The 20,765-nt window shown below is 43.3% G+C and overlaps 2 protein-coding genes across 23 annotated transcripts in view; one reads left to right on the forward strand and one right to left on the reverse strand.

Annotated features, from left to right (window-relative positions):
- Nucleotides 1–3,565, reverse strand: part of LOC309648180 (uncharacterized protein) — a 57,940-nt gene extending 54,375 nt beyond the window's left edge. For 15 of the 18 annotated variants that reach the window (XM_082436542.1, XM_082436540.1, XM_082436539.1 and 12 more), the window contains exon 1: nucleotides 3,302–3,350. Coding sequence is in view for 1 of the 18 variants with exons in the window: in XM_082436543.1 (XP_082292669.1) it covers nucleotides 3,302–3,380 (79 nt within the window). In the remaining 17 variants the exon portion in view is untranslated. Of the gene's footprint in view, nucleotides 1–3,301 lie in introns of all 18 variants that reach the window. The other 3 variants (XM_082436547.1, XM_082436544.1, XM_082436543.1) reach the window with 3 other exon arrangements.
- Nucleotides 3,566–3,745: 180 nt separating this feature from the next.
- ZNF416 (zinc finger protein 416) lies at nucleotides 3,746–19,467 on the forward strand. 5 transcript variants are annotated; one of them, XM_082436479.1, is made up of 4 exons: nucleotides 3,746–4,362; nucleotides 12,333–12,371; nucleotides 12,799–12,925; nucleotides 17,521–19,467. In XM_082436479.1, exons 1-4 carry the CDS (start codon nucleotides 4,204–4,206, stop codon nucleotides 19,089–19,091), a joined length of 1,896 nt encoding a protein of 631 aa, XP_082292605.1. In that variant the 5' UTR covers nucleotides 3,746–4,203; the 3' UTR covers nucleotides 19,092–19,467. The 5 variants fall into 5 exon arrangements, with proteins under 5 accessions (XP_082292605.1, XP_082292609.1, XP_082292608.1 ...); XM_082436483.1 differs by lacking the exon at nucleotides 12,799–12,925 and adding an exon at nucleotides 8,700–9,570 and having other exon boundaries at nucleotides 4,281–4,362; XM_082436481.1 differs by lacking the exon at nucleotides 3,746–4,362 and adding an exon at nucleotides 9,524–9,570.
- The last annotated feature ends 1,298 nt before the right edge of the window (nucleotides 19,468–20,765 follow it).

Here is a 20,765-nt window from a genome sequence, read left to right on the forward strand (position 1 = left end):
ACACTCTTTACTGATCTTCACTGCATGTGTAGTGAAGGCTTTAAAATGGATGTGAGGATCAGTCAGTTTGGTCAGAAATGAAAGAGGAATTCAGACAGGCTAATAGAAAAAATGTGGAGAAGAAAATCAGGCAGCCACAAAGCAAGTAGACAACAGTGACATGTCTCTGGGTCCCTCTATTTTCTCACAGCTCTGGGGGCTAGAAGCCTGAGATCAAGATGTCAGCAGGGTTGGTTCCTTCTGAGAGCTGTTTCATGACTTTCCCAAAACTTCTGATGATTTGTTCACAATCTCTAATGAACCCTGTTACACAGAAGCATCAACCCAATCTCTGCCTTCATCTTCACCTGGCATTCTCTTCTAAGGACTGTATCCCAATTATCTGTTCTTATATGGATTCCAGTTATATTGAATTAAGGGCTTACACTACTGCATTCTGACCTCATCCTAACTTAATTCTGGTATGTGTAACAGACGAATGCCATAGACCTAATAATGTTCAAAACAAGGAAGACACAAAAGAGAAAATTTTGCAGGTCACCACTTACTTCCACTCAATTACAGTCAAAACAAATCCATGGTGATAGTGTAAATAGTGGTTACCATTGTAGGAGGAGCTATTGACAAGGATGGGCCACCAGGAACCTACCGAAGTGTTGGAAATATTCTAAATTTTGATCTGAGTGAAGAATATTTTGGTTTATACATGTGTAAAAATTTAAGTGAACCCATAAGATTTGTGTGCATCATTGTACATTTTAGTTAAAAAATGAAATAAAGAGTAAATGGAAGGAATTCCCTGGCAGTCCAGTGGTTAAGACTCCACACTACCACTGCAGGGGGCACGGGTTCAATCCCTGGTCAGGGAACTAAAATCCCGCATGCGGTACAGCCAAAAAACAACAAAAACAAAAAACAAAGAGTAAATGGGATTTTAAAAAAGGAACAACACACTTCCCTTTCAAGAACTACTCAACTTCTAATAGCTTGATTTTATGAGTAAAGTCAACACAGTTTAAAGGTCATTATAGATCCAAGAATATTTTTGTTGGCTTTATTTTTCATCCAATCAGAGCATATTTTTTGTTGAGTAGAGATGATTAAGATACAGAAGATCCAGGAAATAAATGAAGCAAATTCACAGAGAAAACATGAGAAAGTATCATGCATACTCTGTTATAGCAATTGGCCATGGCCTGAAGCAAGACTTCTACTGTGGAGAATAAGAAGGGAAACAGAAGTTCCGAAACAGATATAGGTGGATCTTTAAAATTGATGACCAAGGAATAGAAGTGTATAGACTTTATTTCCACAAGGCGCTGAGATCAGGCAGGATGATCACAATGCTAATGACAGCAGGGATCAAAACCACTAATTCACCCACAGCATCAGGCTGTGTTCTGTGCTCCTCTCTTAAACATTTTATCCTAATAACAATCTTGCACAGTAGATGTCATATTACCCCATTTTAACAAGAAGGAAACTGATGTACAGAGTTCATTAACTTGCCCAGGGTCACACTGCTCAAAAGTAGCAGAGCTGGGATTTGACACCATGTGGAATGGCTCCAGAGATGTGTTCCTGGGTGCTACACTAAGGAGGAAACAGCTCATAGCAGCTGTGTGGGGCCAACAACCATGGAGGAAAGTAGACATGAGGTAAGGGGGAAGTGTGAGTGGGAGGATTTAATGGTCACAGTGGTGGGAGAGAGGATGATTTGCTGATGATTTTGGTCCAAAGAGGACATCTCACAGACATCAACTATCATCTACTCTCACCCACATTTCATAAAAGAAAGGACTTTCGTTTTTGTTTTTTTTGGCTGCATTGGGTCTTCGCTGCTGCACGCGGGCTTTCTCTAGTTGCAGCGAGTGGGGGCTACTCTTTGTTGCGGTGCGTGGGCTTCTCATTGTGGTGGCTTCTCTTGTTGCAGAGCACAGGCTCTAGGCGCAAGGGCTTCAGTAGTTGCAGCACACGGGCTCAGTAGTTGTGGCTCGTGGGCTCTAGAACACAGGCTCAGTAGTTGCAGTGCACGGGCTTAGTTGCCCCCCAGCATGTGGGATTTTCCCAGATCAGGGTTCAAACCCGTGTCCCCTGCATCGGCAGGTGGATTCTTAACCACTGCGCCACCAGGGAAGTCCAAAGAAATGACTTTTACCACCAGTTACATTCTCTGCAGATCTAAGACCTTTCTTAAGTGTGAACTTTCTAGTACTAAAAAAATGTTAGACCTGGAAATGATGATTTCCCACATTTGCTTTTATGGGGCCTGTCCATGGTGTGACATTTTCAGTGGGGAATGAGGCTGCAATGTTTTCTAAATGACTTCCCACATTTGCTGCATTTATAAGGCCTCGATCCAGGGTGAATTCTCTGGTATTTAACGAGGCTGAAGTTTTGTCTAAAGAACGTCCCACATTAGTTATACTATAAAGGCCTTTTGCTGCTGTGAGTTCTCTGGTGCTGGACAAGTTTGTATTTGTACATAAAGGTTTTGCGACATTCCCCACACTCATAAGGCCTTCTCCAGTGTGAACTCTCAAATGGCCATTGAGATAGGAGTTTTGGCTAAAGGATTTCCCATATTCACTGCACTACCAGTAAGGCCTTTCTCCAGTGTAGACTGCCTAGAGCTGAACACATGAGAACTTGCTGCAAAAGGCTTCCTACATTCTTTAGACTCTTAAAGCCTTATTCCAGTGCAGACTCGCAGATGGTGATCAAGTATGTCTTTGTGTGTTTTTCAAATCCTGCATTTTAAATTGTTTCAGTACATAAGTGAGCTCTGGATCCTTCCCTGCTATATTACCAGAAATAACAGCTGACTTTAACTCTTACCTTAAAATTATATGCTTCTCTCCTGGGTTCATGTTCTCTCAATTTTGATGCATAAGAATTGTCGAATAAAGAGAGGCTTTGGGGGACTTCCCTGGTAGCACAGTGGTTAAGACTCCGCGCTCAGGAGTCTTAACCAGGGGGCCAGGGTTGGATCCCTGGTCAGGGTGCTAGATCCCATATGCATGCCACAACTAAGGAGCCCACCTGGCGCAACCAAATAAATAAATTAAATAAATATTAAAAGAGAAAAGAGAGAGGGTCTCAGTAGTTCTTGACCATAAAATATCATGAACTCATAGTCAGGAATATTAATCATTTGTATCTAATAAATATTTTATATTCTTTCAGAAAGATTTTTTAAAATCTTTGTGGCTGGGAAGCAGTGATGTGATCAGGCGCCCCTCACTCTTAGGACACGAGTGGGGGTAAGGTAGGGTGAGGACCTGCAGGACGCTGTATTTACCTGAGCTGGGTCCCTCTACGCGGCGACAGCCATCGCAGGTGTGGGTCGAGCCGGGTCGTAAGGGGCGGTGGAGAAGCATAGGGACGAGGGCACAGCTGTTATCCACCACCGCTGACCTTCAGATATGTCGCTGTGCAGTTGGGAAGGGACAACTTTTCCGTTCGAGCCTTCCCGCTCTCGTCACCTTGGGCCCAACACCGCATTCTTGAAGCTGTGATTGAGCAGACAGACGCAACAGCAGACAAAACAGCCGCTACCTGAGCGATGCCGGAAGTTCCGCCCCAAGCCTGTGGTCCAAACACACCCCCCATTACCCAGTGTTCATTGGCTTAGCGTCTGTTCCGCTTAGCAGAAGGCATTCTGGGCTGTTCCCACAGCTCCACAGGCTTCGGCAAGCGGCGCGCCGCATCAGTGACGGGGAACACAGGTTAAACGGCCCCACCAGGGACACTGGGAAGTGGAGCTGCCAACTTCCGGGCGCAGAGGCGGAGCTTAACTCCTTCTTAAAGAGGCCGAAGGCTGATTTCTGGGAATCTTGTCTGCAGGTCACCGAAGTGTTGAGAAAGGAATCACTTCAGCCTTCTTCAAGCTCAACTACTTTTGAAAGCTAAAGATATGATTTCAGCGGCTCCCAAAGTGATGCATGGACATGGACACATCATTCTACAGAGTCACTTAGACACAACGTGGGTCTGTCCCTCCTACGTTGAAGAGGATGGACGGGTTCAGTGCGTTGGGTCAGGACGAGAGAGAAAAGACTCCAGGCTGGTTCCTTCCCAGACAAAAACATAGAGGTATGCACCAGCCACTGTCCTGGAATAGCAAATAGACTCATCCAAATAGACAAAAGAGAAGAATGTGAGTAAAGGGGGAAAAGGAGCTCATAATGATCCAGATAGTACATGTGGCTATGGCCTCAGCAGAAGATCTGGAAGATGTGTTGGACTCGCTGCCTGTGCTTGTGCTTGTGCAGGCAAAGGACGATGGAGCCACTAGTGCAGACCATTAGGCCTAAACACACAAAGTCAGTTGTGACGAATATTACTACAACTACAAACTTGGTAAGTCTGTCTGGATTCAGTGAGAAACAATATACATAATTTATTTTCACACTGATATTTTTTAACTTTTATTCTTTTATTTTTATTAATTTATTTTTTGGCTGCGTTGGGTCTTCGTTGCCGCGCGCGGACTTTCCCTAGTTGCTGTGAGTGGGGGCTACTCTTCATTGCGGTGCCCGGGCTTCTCATTGCAGTGGCTTCTCTTGTTGTGGAGCTCGGGCTCTAGGCGCGCGGGCTTCAGTAGTTGTGGCATGCAGGATTAGTAGTTGTGGCGCACGGGGTTAGTTGCTCCGCAGCGTGCGGGATCTTCCCGGGCCGGGGCTTGAACCCGTATCCCCTGCATTGGCAGGCGGATTCTTAACAACTGCGCCACCAGGGAAGTCCTTCACACTAATATTTTTGCTGTGCTTTGGGCCATTCAGATTGATAGAAACAAAGATATTTACCAAGAGATGCAGGACCCAGCAAGGGAAACAGCAGAAACCAATATACCTTGGGGATCTCATTCTGAGCTCCACCCACCTAGAGAAATTGGGGCAAAGCTTTATGGTCTGGAAGACACTGAAGAGGGGAGTAGTGGTGAGGGAAACCCCTCTGGCCACTCTGTGGAAAAGAAGAGAAGTTTACACCCAGACTCATTCAGGAAATATTTTGATCCAAAGCTGCCATTGTATGAGTGATCCCTCTGGAGAAAAGCACCAGGGAGTTGGCTAAGACGAGTTGATTAAGAATCAAGTCTGTGTGTCTTATCTGATGTCCAGTGAGAAGTGTGAAGTTATAAAGACAAAGGAGGGAGAAGTTCCCAAGGATTCCCACTCCTATTTGAGAGCGGAAGATAATCCCCATTCCCCACTTGGCAGGAGCCTTCACATCAATATCTATGGGATACTGATTTTATTTGAAGCCCGATGAATGACAGTTCAACAAACAAAAACATATATGCGATAAATAAACTTTGGTACATCCAGGTAGTGGAATGTTTTTCAGCACTAAAATGAATTGAACTATCAAGCCATGAAAAAACATAGACGAAACTTAAATGCATATTACTAAGTGAAAGAAGGCAATCTAAAAAGACTACATACTGTATGATTCTAACTATTTGAAATTCTGGAAAAGGCAAAACTATGGAGACAATAAAAAGAGCAGTGGTTGCCAGGAGTAGAGAGGAGTGGGGAGGGACGAATAGACAAAGCATAGACGATTTTTATGGCAGTGAAAATACGCTGTATGACATTATAATGATGAATGTAGTCCTTATGTATTTGTCCACACCCATAGAATTTACAACACTAAGAGTGAACCTTAAACTATGGATATCGAATGATTATGCTGTATCAAAATAGTTACATATTTGGTAAAAAAAAATGTACCATTCCCATGAGTGATGCTGATAATGGAGGAGGCTACGCATGTGTGGAGGTAGGAGATATATAGGAAATCTCTGTTCCCTCCTCTCAATTTTGTTGTGAACCAAAACTCTTCTAAAAAATAGTCTTTAAAAAAAAAAAAGAGTTACCATCACCATCATGCCCAGTAACCTCCAATGCTAAATCTTACACATATTCTGTCAATTTAAATGGGCATTAAGTATGTGTGCTTTTGGGTGCAGAGGCTATTCATGGACATTCTAACTTGAAAAAACTTTAAATGTCTATCTGTATGAGTCAGATGTCTGTATTATGTCCCAGCTGCACAATAGAGTTTTCTACACCTATAAATTGAGTGAGAAGGATCTCTACACTCTGATCTGCAGTTATGAACTTTATGTCTCCTGAAGTGAAAATCCAGGTAGAGAACTCTGTAGAGTATGCTAAGTGTTTCCATGTATATTGAGGAATGAAAATATAGGCAGAGAACATATATAGAAGGGGGCAGGATTTAAAGCTAGACTTTTTAAGAAAAAAAATCTTGTTATGGTGTTTTATTTGTACAAATGTGCAAATATCACATAACTATTAAACAATAGTAAAGCAAATTTATGTTTTTAAAGTATAAAATCTAAAAGTTAAAAAATAACTGACTATCCCATTGCTTGTTTCTATATGAGAAGAAAATACTTCAAGTGAATTGAAAACATAGGATTTCAGGGAGTTCCCTGGTGGTCTAGTAGTTCGGATTCAGTGCTTTCACTGCCGTGGCCTGGGTTCAGTCCCTGGTCAGGGAAATGAGATCCCACAAGCTGTGAGGCGCGGCCAAAAGAAAGAAAAAGAAAAAAAGAAAAGAAAACACAGGATTTTGACTTTATATCCCTAGGGAGATATATCAAGGTAAAACTACCTGCAAAGATCTTAAACTTTGTCTATGTATTTTACTAAAAGTATTGGTATGGTATTTTGGAAACGAATATATTAATATAAGTGGAAAACAAAACTTTCTATCTAAGAATAAATAAATTCAAATACAAAGCCAAAGAATCTGAATAAAACTAAAACCTACATTTTATAGGAACAATCAATATTAACTCACATAGTATTTGATTTTAAAAATACATGCCTTTCCTTACTCTTTAAATTGAAAGAAAATCTAGGAATTATGAACAACCCTATAACAATGCCTAAATCTACTCACTTTACGGACTATTAATTCATTTCCCAATATAAGTAAGCAGAGTGTCTTGAGAGGGGAAAAAATCTTATTCCAAGTCTAGAGCAGGAGCTTTCCAAGAAAATCCTGAAATTACTTGTCATTTAAGGGAAGCAAGGAAACAGAACACTGAGGTCACAGGATTCCACCTGAAGAAGCTGCTCCTGCACAATTTTGGTACAGCACTAACTCCAAAGGATTGGCTCACGTAAACCAAATGCCTATAAATGACATAAAAATAACTGCAAAGGTTAATGCTGGGAGATGTTAAGGAAACAACTCATTATTCAGAAAACTGTGATGGGAAAGTATCAATCATTTCTCCAGGAATATCTATACAGACTGTATTTCACAATTAAGAAATCTCTGTGCTGGCACACAAAATTGATCTGTTTTGGATGACCCCCGTGGATGTCACTTAAAATATTTTACATCCTGGGAAAAGATACAGAGGTACAAAATTAAATAATAAAAAATAAGTTCAACAACATTTTAGGGGAGACTTCTTCATGAGAACAACTCCTTCTTCCAGATGCACTGATGTTACAGTACTGGACAATGAAATATGAGGACGTTCTCATATTGCGAAGACACAAAACCACCATGCTGGACAGCACCTTGTTGAATTACCATCTTCCTGTCATGATCATTTAATATAGCAGGAATAATAACTGTGAGATGTATTTAATTTCTATGATTGAGAAATGAAACACTTATACACTTGAGGTACACTCTAGAAACACAGGACTTGTTATTAGGATAAATGATATAATTTAGAATAGTCACAAATCAAGATTGCCAATATTTTCGTTTATACACAACAATCTCCTTAAATGCATAGGCAAAAATACACCAGTGAAAGAAATTAAGTTTTGGAAAACAACATTAAAAACTAAGTAATGTGAGGGAGTTATTGAGTGAAAATCAAAAACTGTATGCAAATCATAGGATTCACATTAAATAGCAGCAGAGAAACTTTTCCTAGTTGGAAATTTTCCCAATATTAATAATTCAATTCACACAATAAGTGTGTTTATCTAATAAAATTCCGGTGAAAATGTTAACAGTTCTGAAGTTTCTACGAACATCAAAATTATACAAAAATTTTAAAATCAATTTAATGAAACGAACTATCCTTAATATGTATATATAATTTAGTAGTGACTACAGACTTCTACTGGCAAAACACAAATATGGGATAGAACAATAAGGTTGCAATATATCTACGTTTGCAGGCATTTTTATAGGATAAGTTTATAGGAGCATATGTATAAAAAAACTAAATGATGAATTAGTTGGGAGAAGTGGCTTATTTAACAGACAGTATTAAAAAATTTGGAGATTTAATTAAGACTTTATAGGGGGACTTCCCTGGTGGCACAGTGGTTAGGAATCCCCCTGCCAGTGCAAGGGGCACTGGTTCAAGCCCTGGTCCAGGAAGATCCCACATGCCATGGAGCAACTAAGCCTGTGTGCCACAACTACTGAGCCTGTGCATCTGGAGCCTGTGCTCCGCAACAAGAGTGGCCCCCGCTTGCCGCAACTAGAGAAAGCCCTCACACAGAAACGAAGACCCAACACAGCCAATTAATTAATTAATTAATTAATTAATTAATTAATTAATTTTAAAAAATCTATTCATGTGTTAATGGACACTTCAGTTGTTTCCACCTTTTGGCTATCGTGAATAATGTTGCTATGAAAATTGTTGCACACGAATATGGTTGAGTCCCTGCTTTCAATTCTTTCAGGTTTCCCAAGGAGTGGAATTGCTGAGTCCAGTGGCATTTCTGTATTAAGTTTTTGAGGAGCTGCTAAACCGGTTTTCATATTATTAAACTGTTTTTCACATTGCAGCATTTTACATTCCCATCAGCAATGTGCGAGTGTTCCAATTTCTCCACAGCCTCATCCATACTTGTTATTTCCCCTTTTCCCCCCATAGTTATCCTGGTAGATGTAGACTGGTATCTCACGGTTTTGATTAGAATTTCCCAGGTACATAATGATGTTGACATTTTACTGAAAAACAGGAGTATTTTACTCCTGTTTTTATTGATCCTTTTCCTCCATTTTCCCCTCTCTTCTGACCTCCCATCAGTGAACAAACATGGACTGATACCTACTTTCTTAACGGGAAAACTCCCTTTCTTCCACCACCTCCTTAAAGCTTTATCTGTTCCATTTTCTGAGGCTCCCTGGCCCCTCTTCCCCCCTGCCCATCCCAGTCGGGCTTGCAGCCCACATGTTAAATTCCTTTCCTCATAGTGTCTCTCCATTCCCCACATAAGTCAGGGAAAGCCATCTTTCTTTCTGTGAGTAAACTGCACATAGCAAAACTGATTCCAACAGGATGTAGACATATCCTATTAGGAACAGAGGTAGTATATAATATGACTTGAGCCTGTCATTTTGGGATTTTCCTCCCCTCTTATTCAGCTCAAAAAATAATTTCCCTAACTCCAGTAAGTCTCTTTCTAGAAGGGGCTCCTACTCAAATCAGATTTCTTCCAGCCTTTAAATTATTTGGACGTTTCATGCTGTACTATGTGGATTTCCATGTAGTCAAAGCTCAGGGCAGAGGAGGAGGCTTGAATTCCTGTGTGGACCTGACCGAAAATGGTATGTGAGCAATGAAGATGCCTCAGAAATCTGCATGGGGTCACCAGGGTGTCTGGAAGAAAGCTAAACTGTGCCTGTTCAGCGTGAGACTTCACAGGGATGCACAGAGAACTGCGGCTAGGGCTGAGAACTGGCCGGAGATTGCACAGGCTGCACAGCGCCGGTGATATTAGAATCCTGACCGAGCAGAGTGGGGATACCTCCCTGAACACCTTAGGTGGTTAGTGGAGACCCCAGAAAGGCTTCACTTAGGAGTAACAGGGTGCCCTAATATATATGCTCCTACCCTGGTCAGGCAGCATTGCAGCAGCTGGTGGAGGGGCCAGGAGGGAATGAGAGCAGCAACGATCCCCTAGCTGCCTGCATTTAGGCTTTGACGGTGTCCTACCTCCCCATAGGGGTTTCCTAGTCTAGGAATTCTCTTCAAGTACTTTACAACCCTCTCTTTTAATAACGGGATGAGTTATGCTTCAGCAGAATCGCGCGTTGAATTGTGTTGCTTTTCCAGACACCCCGACTCTGGGAAGACGTGCAGGTGGGGGCGGTAGGGGAACCACTGCCAGCCTACCCCATCCGCAGCAGAGCCTCCTTCAGAAGGACCCTGGCCCAAGCGCAGGCTGGTCTAGGGTCCTCCCTGCGCTCCACGCTGGGGAGGCGGTTCTGTGACAATCTCTCCCTGCTCCCGTGTTCCAAGGGAACCCCATTAGTTCTTTTCCTCCAGGAACAGATGCACTTCAAGGCAGCGAAGCCATGTGTGATCTGAGGTCGCATCTTGGATAGGACAATGAGGCCTAGGCACAGTGGGTGTGGCAGGAGGGACAGGCTGCAACTCCGGACCCTACAGTGCCCGCTGGCTGCAGGCTGACAGTGACTCAGGCAGAGAGGAGGGGGGCGCGGGAGCCGGAGGAGACATCCAGGGAGAGTGGGCACCTCCCTGGACGTCTTTAATGGCACTCCCCTTGGGGTTGAGTCTCCATCCCTGGCCGCAGAGTCCGCTCTCCCCCGTTTTCACCTAAGGGCAGAATCCCAACTTTCACACGCAGCCGCCAGGGGGCGCCCGCCGGTCCGGGAGACATGCGGGCTGCGGGCTGCCAGCTGCCCTGGGGGCTTTCCCGGGGGGAGGGTAGGGAGCTGCGGGGACGCTCAAAGGGCCTCCAGACCCCGCGGAGGCTGCCGGGTTCACCAGAGTCCTCCTGGGAAGGGTCAACCTGGAGCTCCCTGAAGGTCTCCCCTGGCCCCTCTGGGCTTCAGGCGCGAGGTCTCTACTGCTGGTCCCAGGACGAAGGTCCTCACCCCTCCCCCTGCAGAGGTCAAGCGCACACCCCGGTTGCCAGCGACAAGTCCGCGCTGCTCTCCGGACGCCGAGTCCCGCCAGACGCCCTCAAGGCAGAGTCTCAACTTTTCGGCTACAAAGTCAACTCCCGACCTTTCCAGGCGACCTCCCAGGAGGCGCAGCCAAACCTGCCAACCCTGATCCGGTCAGATCACGAGCCCTTTTTGCGGTCAGGGGTCGCAGAGGGGTGGGAGCGGCTCTCACACCAGGGAGGGAACTCAGGACTTTTTTCAAAGGGTGCTGACTGTGTCTTCCCCCAACCCCCGCGCCGGGGGAGACCTCCCATGTAGCCCGCGACCACCCGGGCCAGTGTAGGGGTTCCCATGTGGGGTCGAAGCGTCGCCGACCCCTCATCCGGACACTTTCCGGGCAACCTCCGTACAGGCCCACAGGGTAGACCGCCGCCCGGGCCACAGAGCCCTAACACGGCCTCCGGGACTCCGCGATCTCGGTGTGGGCGTCCTCCTCTGTGGCTGGTGGGGCCATGGGAACTACGCTACCCACAATGCCGGAGGCCGGGGGCCAAGACTAGCAGCCAATGAACGCCCGAAAGCAGGGCGTTTTCTCGTTCGGACCAGAGGATCTGGGTGGGACTTCCCGCGCCGCTGTTGTGGCAGTCACTGTGGCTGCTCCAGTGTCCATCCGCGTTACGAGTCCTTTAGGAGAGCGGAGTCAGGATCGGGGTGACCAGAGCGAGGAGGCTTTAGGGGAGAGGTTGTCCCCACTGCACAGCGGCAAGTCTGCAGGGCCGCGGCGGTAGATGACGATTGTACACGAGTTCCGTCTCTGTCGCCCACCACCTAAGACCCCGCTCCTCCCAGACTCCGATGGCGGCGGCTGCGCCTAGGGACCCGCCTCAGGTAAACGCTCGTCCTGCGGGCCCTGACCGCCCTCACCCCACCAGACACTAAAGCCCCAAGTGTGGGGCACCTGCTCACGTCTATTCAGTATAGATCCCTGTGTCCAGAAGAGTGAGGATCTCATGGGTGGAGTCCCCATATCTAAAAACCAGTGTGATGACATGTTGGGAGAGTGTTACAGGTAGAGGGACCGATTTATGTAAAGTCGTGGAGGGGCGATTGAGCCAGAATCATTCCCACTTGGAATGGCAAGGTGAGGAGTTTTAACCTCAGGATGCCATGGAGGGTTGTGAATAGAAGAGGCACATGGTGTGAGTTAGGCTTTTCAGATTTTCCAGAAGTTGCTCCGAGTAAGAACAGACTGGAAAGGGGATGAAAACACTGAGGCACAGGGAGGTTGAGTTTTTATCCAAGATCATACAGTTGTAAGAGCACTAAGGACTGAGGCTCAGAGATAATGCAGTCATCCCAGGTCACCTTGCTCCAGGGCTGGACAGGGGTACAGTGAGGCCTGAGCCTACTGAGCCTACCATGGTTACATCCCTCTAATGACCTCCCTCTTCCTACAGACTCCCATGACTACAGAAGTGCTTATGGACTGTACAAAGGTGAGTGGAGGATATTCCAGGCCTTCAATTGTCCTGACCCACCCTTTGTCTCTGGGATTGTGTCCTGGGATTTTTCCAGTCTATGGACCTGGAGACCCTGAAGAAACCCCAAGCCCACATTCGGTTGTCTCTGGGAGGCACAATTTGGGACTCCAGGGGAATTACCTGACAAGAGGGCATATGCCCTAATGCCAGGCTCAGAGTTTAGATGGCGTCTCCCTGCCCACGTGCTTGTTGTTGGTGTGGGCAGACACAGTGATCTTGATACCATGAGAAGAGAGCAGGTATCTGAGGCCCCAGGGCCTGATATTTCCTCTAAGGTGGGGACACTGGAAGGAGGATGAGCAGGAGATGGATGTCTGGGTGAAGGAACTTGGGGTCCTAGGAGAGAATTTGATCATGGAATGATCTGTCCTCATCCTGGCAGGGCTGTGTGACCTTTGAGGATGTGGCCATTTACTTCTCGCAGGAGGAGTGGGGGCTCCTTGATGAGGCTCAGAGATGCCTGTACCACAAGGTGATGCTGGAGAACTTTGCACTTACAGCCTCAATGGGTAAGGCCCTCACCCAAGGGTCCTGTTCTCTATCTTATCTTCTGTCCCCCAGAGGCAGCTCTGCTCTTTCCACAGACAGACCATGGGCTCTGCTAACTTCCCCACTTTCTTGGCATATGTGTTGTGGGTACCAGTGCTGAACTGTGTGCACTGCCCACCCCAAGTAGTTCTAAATCCTGTTGCACCAAGCTTGCAGGGAAGAATCTGGGATTTAGGAGTCTTGCAGTCAGCCTAAAACAAAGTATCTCACCTTGTTTGCCCTCACCCTGGCAGAATGAATGTGTCCAGATCCATGACACCTGGTTTCCCAAGTTCTGATTGAGTCGGTAATTTTAATAATATATATAATTAGTATTTAACAATATGTATATATGATATATAATTTTTACTGATGTTAGGTATGGGGTCCTGATGGATGGGACCACAATATTATAGTAATCCACCATGAGGCACCTTTAATTTTTCCAGATTTAAGGACAGACATAATTGGGCTTTAGAATGGAAAAGCAGTGAGGATAATCACCCCTTCATTTATTAGATTTTCTATAATAAGTTTTAATCCTTGAAGGCCCTGTTTTAACATACATTAGGCTATATTAACTATTTTAACTGGGTGGCCTGTGAGGTACCATTTTATTAAGCCAATTTGTGTCGAAGACTTATGTTAATTTAAATTTATTATTCAGCATGTTAGAGCAGCTGTGTCCAATATGGGATAGTTTTGGGTAATGGGTGCTATGACATTGGAAAATTTAAGAAAAGCTACAGTTCAAGTGAGACATACCTATTTTTCTCTGTTTTGTATTTAGTTACATTCCTAAGAGTATACAGTTATGGTGTGTAAAAATAGTGGAATCCTGGGACTTCCCTGACGGTCCTGTGGTTAAGACTCTGTTCTTCCACTGCAGGGGGTGTGGGTTTGATCCCTGGTCGGGGAATTAAGATCCTGCATGCTGTGTGGCCAAAACAGTAGTGGAATCATCACATATAATTTGAGCCCCACTAATAATTACGTTTAAGAAGTTTGACCATTGGTCCCTTTTAGTAAATGTTAAACGTTATTTATTTATTTATATTTAAACCATTGTACTGAGGAATGATTGACATTTAAAAAGGTGTACACATTTCCTGGATACAACTCAATAAGTTTGGAAATAAGTATACATCCTTGAAACCATCACCACCATCAAGACCATAAACATATCCACTGCCTCCCACCCCTTTATTATTATTATCATCATTATTAATTTGTGTGTGTGTGGTAAGAACCCTTAGGTTGCTTCCATATCTTAGCTATTGTAAATAATGCTGCAATGAACAGAGGGGTGCATATATCTTTTCAAATTAGTGTTTTTGTTTTGTTCTGAGAAGTACCCAGAAGTGGAATTGCTGGATTGTATGGTAGTTCTATTTTTAATTTTTTGAGGAGTCTCCATATTGTTTTCCATAGTGGCTGCAACAATTTACATTTCCACCAATAGTGCACAAGGGTTCCCTTTTCTCCACATCCTCACCAACACTTATTATTTGTTGTCTCGGTAACAGCCATTCTGAGAGGTGTGAGGTGATACCTCATGTGGTTTGATTTGCATTTCCTTGATGGTTAGTGATGTTGAACATTGTTTCATGTGTCTGTTGGCCATCTGTATGTCTTGTTTGGAAAACAGCCCATTCACATCCTCTGCTCATTTTTTAATTGGGTTGTTTGTTTGCTTTTTTTGATATTGAGTTCACATGTGAGTTTTTAATCCATTTTGAGTTGTTTTTGTGTATGGTGTAAGGTAAGGGTCCAATTTCATTCTTTTCCATGTAGATATCCACTTTTCCCTGCACCATTTATTGAACAGGCTACTCTTTTCTAGTTTGTATTCTTGGCCCCCTTCTCAAACATTAGTTGACCATATATGCAGAGGGTTATTTCTGTGCTCTCTATTCTGTTCCATTGGTCTATGTGTCTGTTTTTATGCCAGTACTATACTATTTTGATTACTGTAGCTTTGTAATATATATAATTTGAAATCAAGAAGTGTGATGCCTCTAGCTTTTTTCTTCTTGCTTAAGAATGCCTTGGCTATTCAGGGTCTTTTGTGGTTCCATATGAATTTTAGGATTTTTTTTTTCTACTTCGGTGAAAAATGGCATTGGAATTTTGAAAAGGGTTGCATTGAGTCTGTAGATAGCTTTGGGTAGTATATTTAAGAATATTAATTTTTCCAATCCATGAACAGAGGACCTCTTGCCATTTATTTGTGTCTTTAATATTTTTCATCAATGTTTTATAGTTTTCAGTGTAAAGATCTTTTCACCTACATGTTTAAATCTCTTCCTAAGGGTATTTTTTGTTTTGTTTTTTAATCATCATAAAAGGAATTGGTTCTTAGTTTCTTTTTTGCATAATTTGTTTTTAGGGTATAGAAATGCACCTGGTTTTTGTATGTTGATTTTGTATCCTGCAACTTCACTGAATTTGTTTATTCTAACAGGTTTTTGGTGTAGTCTTCAGGGTTTTCTGTATGTAAGATTATGTCATCCACAAACAGAGATGATTTTATTTCTTTCTTTCCGGTTTGGATGCCTCTTATTTCTTTTTCTTGCCCAGTTACTCTGCTTAGGACTTCTAGTACTATGTTGAATAGAAGTGGTGAGAGCAGTCATCTTTGTTATGTTCCTGATCTTTGCAAAAAAGCTTTCAGCTTTTCACCATTGAGTATGATCTTGGCTGTGGGCTTGTCATATATGGCCTTTATTATGTTGTATATAATAAAAACTTTCTGTATCAAGTTTGTTGAGAGTTTTTATTATGAAAGGATGTTAAATTTTGAGATATGCTTTTTCTGTATCTATTGAGATGACTCTCTGATTTTTATCCTTCTTTCTATTAATGTGGTATATCACATTTATTGTGTTTGCTGAAATGTCTTTGCATCCCAAAGATAAATCCCAGTTGAACATGTTGTATGATACTTTTTTTTAAAAAATAAATTTATCTATTTATTTATTTTTGGCTGTGTTGGGTCTTTGTTGCTGTGCACGGGCTTTCTCTAGTTGCGGTGAGCAAGGGCTACTCTTCGTTGCAGTGCACGGGCTTCTCATTTTCGTGGCTTCTCTTGTTGCGGAGCACGGACTCTAGGTGTGCAGGCTTCAGTAGTTGTGGCACATGGGCTCAGTAGCTGTGGCTTGTGGTCTCTAGAGCTCAGGCTCAGTAGTTGTGGCACACGGGCTTAGTTGCCCTGTGGCATCTGGGATCTTCCTGGGCCAGGGCTCGAACCATGTCCCTTGCATTGGCAGGCAGATTCTTAACCACTGCACCACCAGGAAAGCCCTGTATGACACTTTTAATGTGCTGTTGAATTTGGTTTACTGTATTTTGTTGAGGATTTTTGCATCTATGTTCATCAGGGATATTGGCCTTTGATTTTCTTGTGTTGTAGTGTTCTTATCTGACTTTGGTGTAAGGGTGATACTGGCTTTGTAAGATGAGTTTTGATGTGTTCCCTCCTCTTCAGTTTTTTTGAGGATTGGTGTTAAATGTTTCATAGAATTTACCAGTGAAACCATCAAACCCTGGGATTTTCTTTTGGGGGAGGTTTATTATTACTGATCCAATATCCTTACTCATTATTGGTCTTCTCTGATTTTCTATTTCTTCAAAATTAAATCTTGGTAGGTTGTATATTTCTAGGAATGTATCCATTTCTTTTAGGTTATCCAATTTGTTGGTGTATAATTATTCATAGTAGTGTCTTATGATCCTTGTATTTCTGTGGTATCAATTGTAATGTTTCCTCTTTCATTTATAATTTTATTTATTTGAGTCCTCTCTTTTTTTTTTCTTAGTCTATCTAAGATGTTTGTCAATTTTATCTTTTTCAAAAAATCTTAGTTTTGATCTTTTCTGTTGTTTTTCTAGTCTCTATTTTATTTCCACTTTTATCTTTATTGTTTCCCTCCTTCTGCTAACATTGTGCTTAGTTTGTTCTTTTTCTAGTCTTTGAAGTGTGAAGATAGGGTGTTTACGATCTTTCTTTTTTTCTTAGTGTAGATATGTATCTGCTATAACCTTCCCTTTTTAGAACTGCTTTTGCTGGGTCCCATAAGTTTTGGTATTTTGTGTTTCCATTTTCATTTGTCTCAATATATTTTTTGATTTCCCTTTTGATTTCATCTTTGACTCGTTGGTTGTTCAAGAATGTGTTATTTAATTTCCACATATTTGTGAATCTTCCAATTCTCCTCCTGTCATTATTTTCTACGTTTATCGTATTTTGGTCAGAAATGATATTTGATATGATTTCAGTTTTCTTAAATTGGTTAAGACTTGTTTTGTAGCCTACCATATGATCTATCCTGGAGAATTTTCCCTGGAAAATACCTGGAGAATTTTCTTGAGTAGTGTGTATTCTGTATTCGATGAAATGTTCTATATATGTCTGTTAGATCCATTTGGTTTATAGTGTTCAAGTCCACTGTTTCCCTGGCCGTGAAGGTTTTTTAAGATGTCAAAACATCATATTATACAGAAAGTTTTAAAAAGAACATGATTAATACTCTCCCACCATAATCAGCATGATTCACAAATATTTCTCTTCTTTCAGTTTGTTTGCATGGAACAGAGAATAAAGAGACACCTTCTGAGCAAAATGTTTCCCTAGAAGCTTTGTCACAGGTCAGGACTCCAAAGGTAGGTCCAATCAGCCAGAAGGCTCACCCCTGTGAGAAATGTGTCCCAATCCTGAAAGACATTTTGCACCTGGCTTACCTACCTGGGCAGAAACCATACTTGATTGGGGCATGTGCAAACCTACGACAGCTTCAGAAGCATTTCAGTGCAAAGAAAAGTGACATGGATAGGGCATCATTTGTAAAGAGTTGCATATTCCATGTGTCAGGGCATCCCTTCACCTGTAGGAAGGTTGGAAAGGATTTCCCAGCCACTTTGGGTTTTCTCCAGCACCAGATCACTCCCACTGGTGAGAAACCCAACAAAATCACCAAGTGTGGGGAGACCTTTCATGGTAGGAAAAGTCATTACAAGTTGCGTGAATGTGGGAAAGCTTCCAGCTACAAACAGAGTCTTGTTTACCACCCAACAGTCTCTACTAGGAAAAGGGTTTATGAGTCTAGCAAATATAGGAAAGCCTTGCGCTGTAAGTACTCACTTGTTCAGCTCCAGAGAGTCCACACTGGAGAAAGGCCTTACGAGTGCAGTGAATGTGGAAAATCTTTTAGGCAAAGAGCCACCCTCATTATACACCAGAGAGTTCACACTGGAGAAAGGCCTTATAAATGTGGCGAGTGTGGAAAATCCTTTAGTCAGTGCTCCAATCTTATTGAACACTGCAGAATTCACAGTGGAGAAAGGCCTTATGAGTGTGAGGAATGCGGAAAAGCCTTTGGGTGCAAATCCAATCTTGTTCGGCACCAGAGAACACACACTGGAGAAAAGCCTTATGAGTGCAGCGAATGTGGGAAATTCTTTAGACAAAGCTTCACCCTTGTTCAACACCGGAGAATTCATACCACAGCAAGGCCTTTTGTGTGTGTCCAGTGTGGGAAATCCTTTAGCCAAAGAGCCACTCTCATTAGACACCAGAGAGTTCACACTAGTGAAAGGTCTTATGAGTGTGGGGCATGTGGGAAAGCCTTTGGATCCAAATCCAAACTGGATCGGCACAACAGAAGTCACACTGGAGAAAGGCCTTATGAGTGTGCTGAATGTGGGAAATCTTTCAGACAAAGCTACAGCCTCGTTGAACACCAGCGAATTCATAGTAGAACAAGGCCCTTTGAGTGTGGCCAGTGTGGGAAGTCCTTTAGCAGAAGAGCCATCTTCAGTAAACACCAGAGTATTCACACTGGAGAAAGGCCTTATAAATGTGGCGAGTGTGGGAAATCCTTTAGTAGAAGCACCAGCCTTATTCAGCACTGCAGTATTCACACTGGGGCAAGGCCTTATGAGTGTGGGCAGTGTGGGAAATCCTTCAGGCAAAAGTCTGTCCTTATTCAACACCAGGTAGTTCACACTGGAGAAAGGCCTTATGAATGTGGCGAATGTGGGAAGTCCTTTAGCCAGCGCTCCAGCCTCAATCTCCACCGAAAATTTCACACCAGGGAGAGGCCCCATGAACGCAGGAAGTATGGGAAATCCTTTACTCCAAACAGCTAACATTGTTTAGTACCAGGAAGTCCACACTTTGAGAAAGGCCTTAGACCTCAAGGAATTGCTGTCTTCTCGTTCATTATAATAGCACTAGACAGCTTCTGTGAGGGAGCCATCTGCCTGAAATTGAATCTCATACTTGCAAACATCCAGAGGGGCGAAATTCCCAATGAGTTCCAGGGACCTGTGAAGCTTACAGGAGCTACATTCCATGTTCTAAACTCCCCAGGGCCCTTGTCAGAGTTACATCTCTGCCATTTTCTCTGATAGAACCCATCTCACCTCTCCTGCCTTGCACAGTATTTCATCGGTCACCCTGATGTGCTAACACAAGGCAGATGTCTGTGCTCTCTCCTATTCCCTGGAGGAAATCTTGAGTAGTCTGTGCCCTTATATTTTCCTATTTCCAATTGATTAAGTATGAATCTGACCCTTCATCAAAATTGTTGGTTTCACATGACATTTGTGGTTGATTTTCCTGCCTCAAAGTCACCAACTGGTAATTGCCTCCCCTCCCCCCCCCCATTGCTCTGGTTTGTGCAGCAATAAAGGTCTTATTGTTTAATCTACCTTTAATCTCGGGGGTTGTATTCACTGTGGGGGGTGGGTGGAAAACAGAATTGGCCTGTTTGTACGAAGGGATGGGCCCTCAGCCTCTTGTGCCTCAGCAGGGACAGTATAATGACAGAATAGTTTTCATTCCAGTTTTGGCCTAATTTGCATTGCTCCCCAAGACCTCCTAGGAACTAAAATAATGCTTTGTGGTCCTAATTTGGGACCTGGAAGCCTACATATTGTATGACCACAGGTTACCCTGAAGAGGGGTCACTTATTTTGGCAAGCTCCAGGGCCTTTGGGACCGCCATGACTTTGTCTCATATTCCCAGAGGGTGTCCTATAATGCCCAGCACTGTTGAGGGGAAGCTTTTCACCAGGTTCTACAAAGGAACCTAGTGTCCTGATGTTCATAATTCTGTGGACTGGTATCCCTCCTCAGACTACAGGAGCCGGGTTTCAACCATACTTGGTAGTGAAATCCTGGGTGGGATTAATAGTCAGTGGAAGAGCATGCAGCAAATTAAATGGAGTGTGCCTCTTCTAATGTGCATCCATAAATCTTCCAGTGACTATGGCTGTGAGGAATCACAGATCCTCCAAAGGCTGTGTACCTCCTATAGCTGAATTCATTGTCAGCAAATAATCTAAAGGTTTTGTGTTCTCGTTGTCTTTCTGGGCTGGTCAACTCAAGTCCGTTGCTGTAAAGGCAGGGAAATGAGAACAGAGAATGGAGATCCTGTTGTCCAGGGACGTGTCTTTTGTGGTCCAGCCAGTGGTCCTGTTGTCCCAGACTGCAATGGCCTCCATTGCTTGCCCATATTTCCAGCACTGATTCAGGGCTGCCCTTCCCCAGGAATGGGAAAAAATAGAGTGGAGTCAATATTGAGTCGTTAAACCTTCTGGTTTCCAGAAAGAGTGGGAGGTCCAGATTTTTTTTATTTTGAACCATTTTTTTTAGAAACTTTATTGAGGCATAATTGACATGCAATAACCTATACATATTTAAGATGTATAGTTTGAAAATTTTTGCCATATATATAAACCAATAAAACCATCAGAATCACGATAATGAACATAACCATGATTTACCTCATGCCCCTTTACAATCTGTCATTGCCCTTC

This window comes from Balaenoptera physalus (genome assembly GCF_965194825.1).
Source record: "Balaenoptera physalus genome assembly, chromosome: 19".
In the NCBI taxonomy this organism is placed as follows: domain Eukaryota; kingdom Metazoa; phylum Chordata; class Mammalia; order Artiodactyla; family Balaenopteridae; genus Balaenoptera; species Balaenoptera physalus.

Bases quoted from the DNA above. Each gene is read 5' to 3' on its own strand.
- ZNF416 (XM_082436479.1), top strand. From the start codon at position 4,204: ATGTGGCTATGGCCTCAGCAGAAGATCTGGAAGATGTGTTGGACTCGC. The intron at 12,372-12,798 runs GTGAGTGGAGGA...TCATCCTGGCAG, and splicing joins TGCTTATGGACTGTACAAAG to GGCTGTGTGACCTTTGAGGA. The intron at 12,926-17,520 runs GTAAGGCCCTCA...CTCTTCTTTCAG, and splicing joins TGCACTTACAGCCTCAATGG to TTTGTTTGCATGGAACAGAG.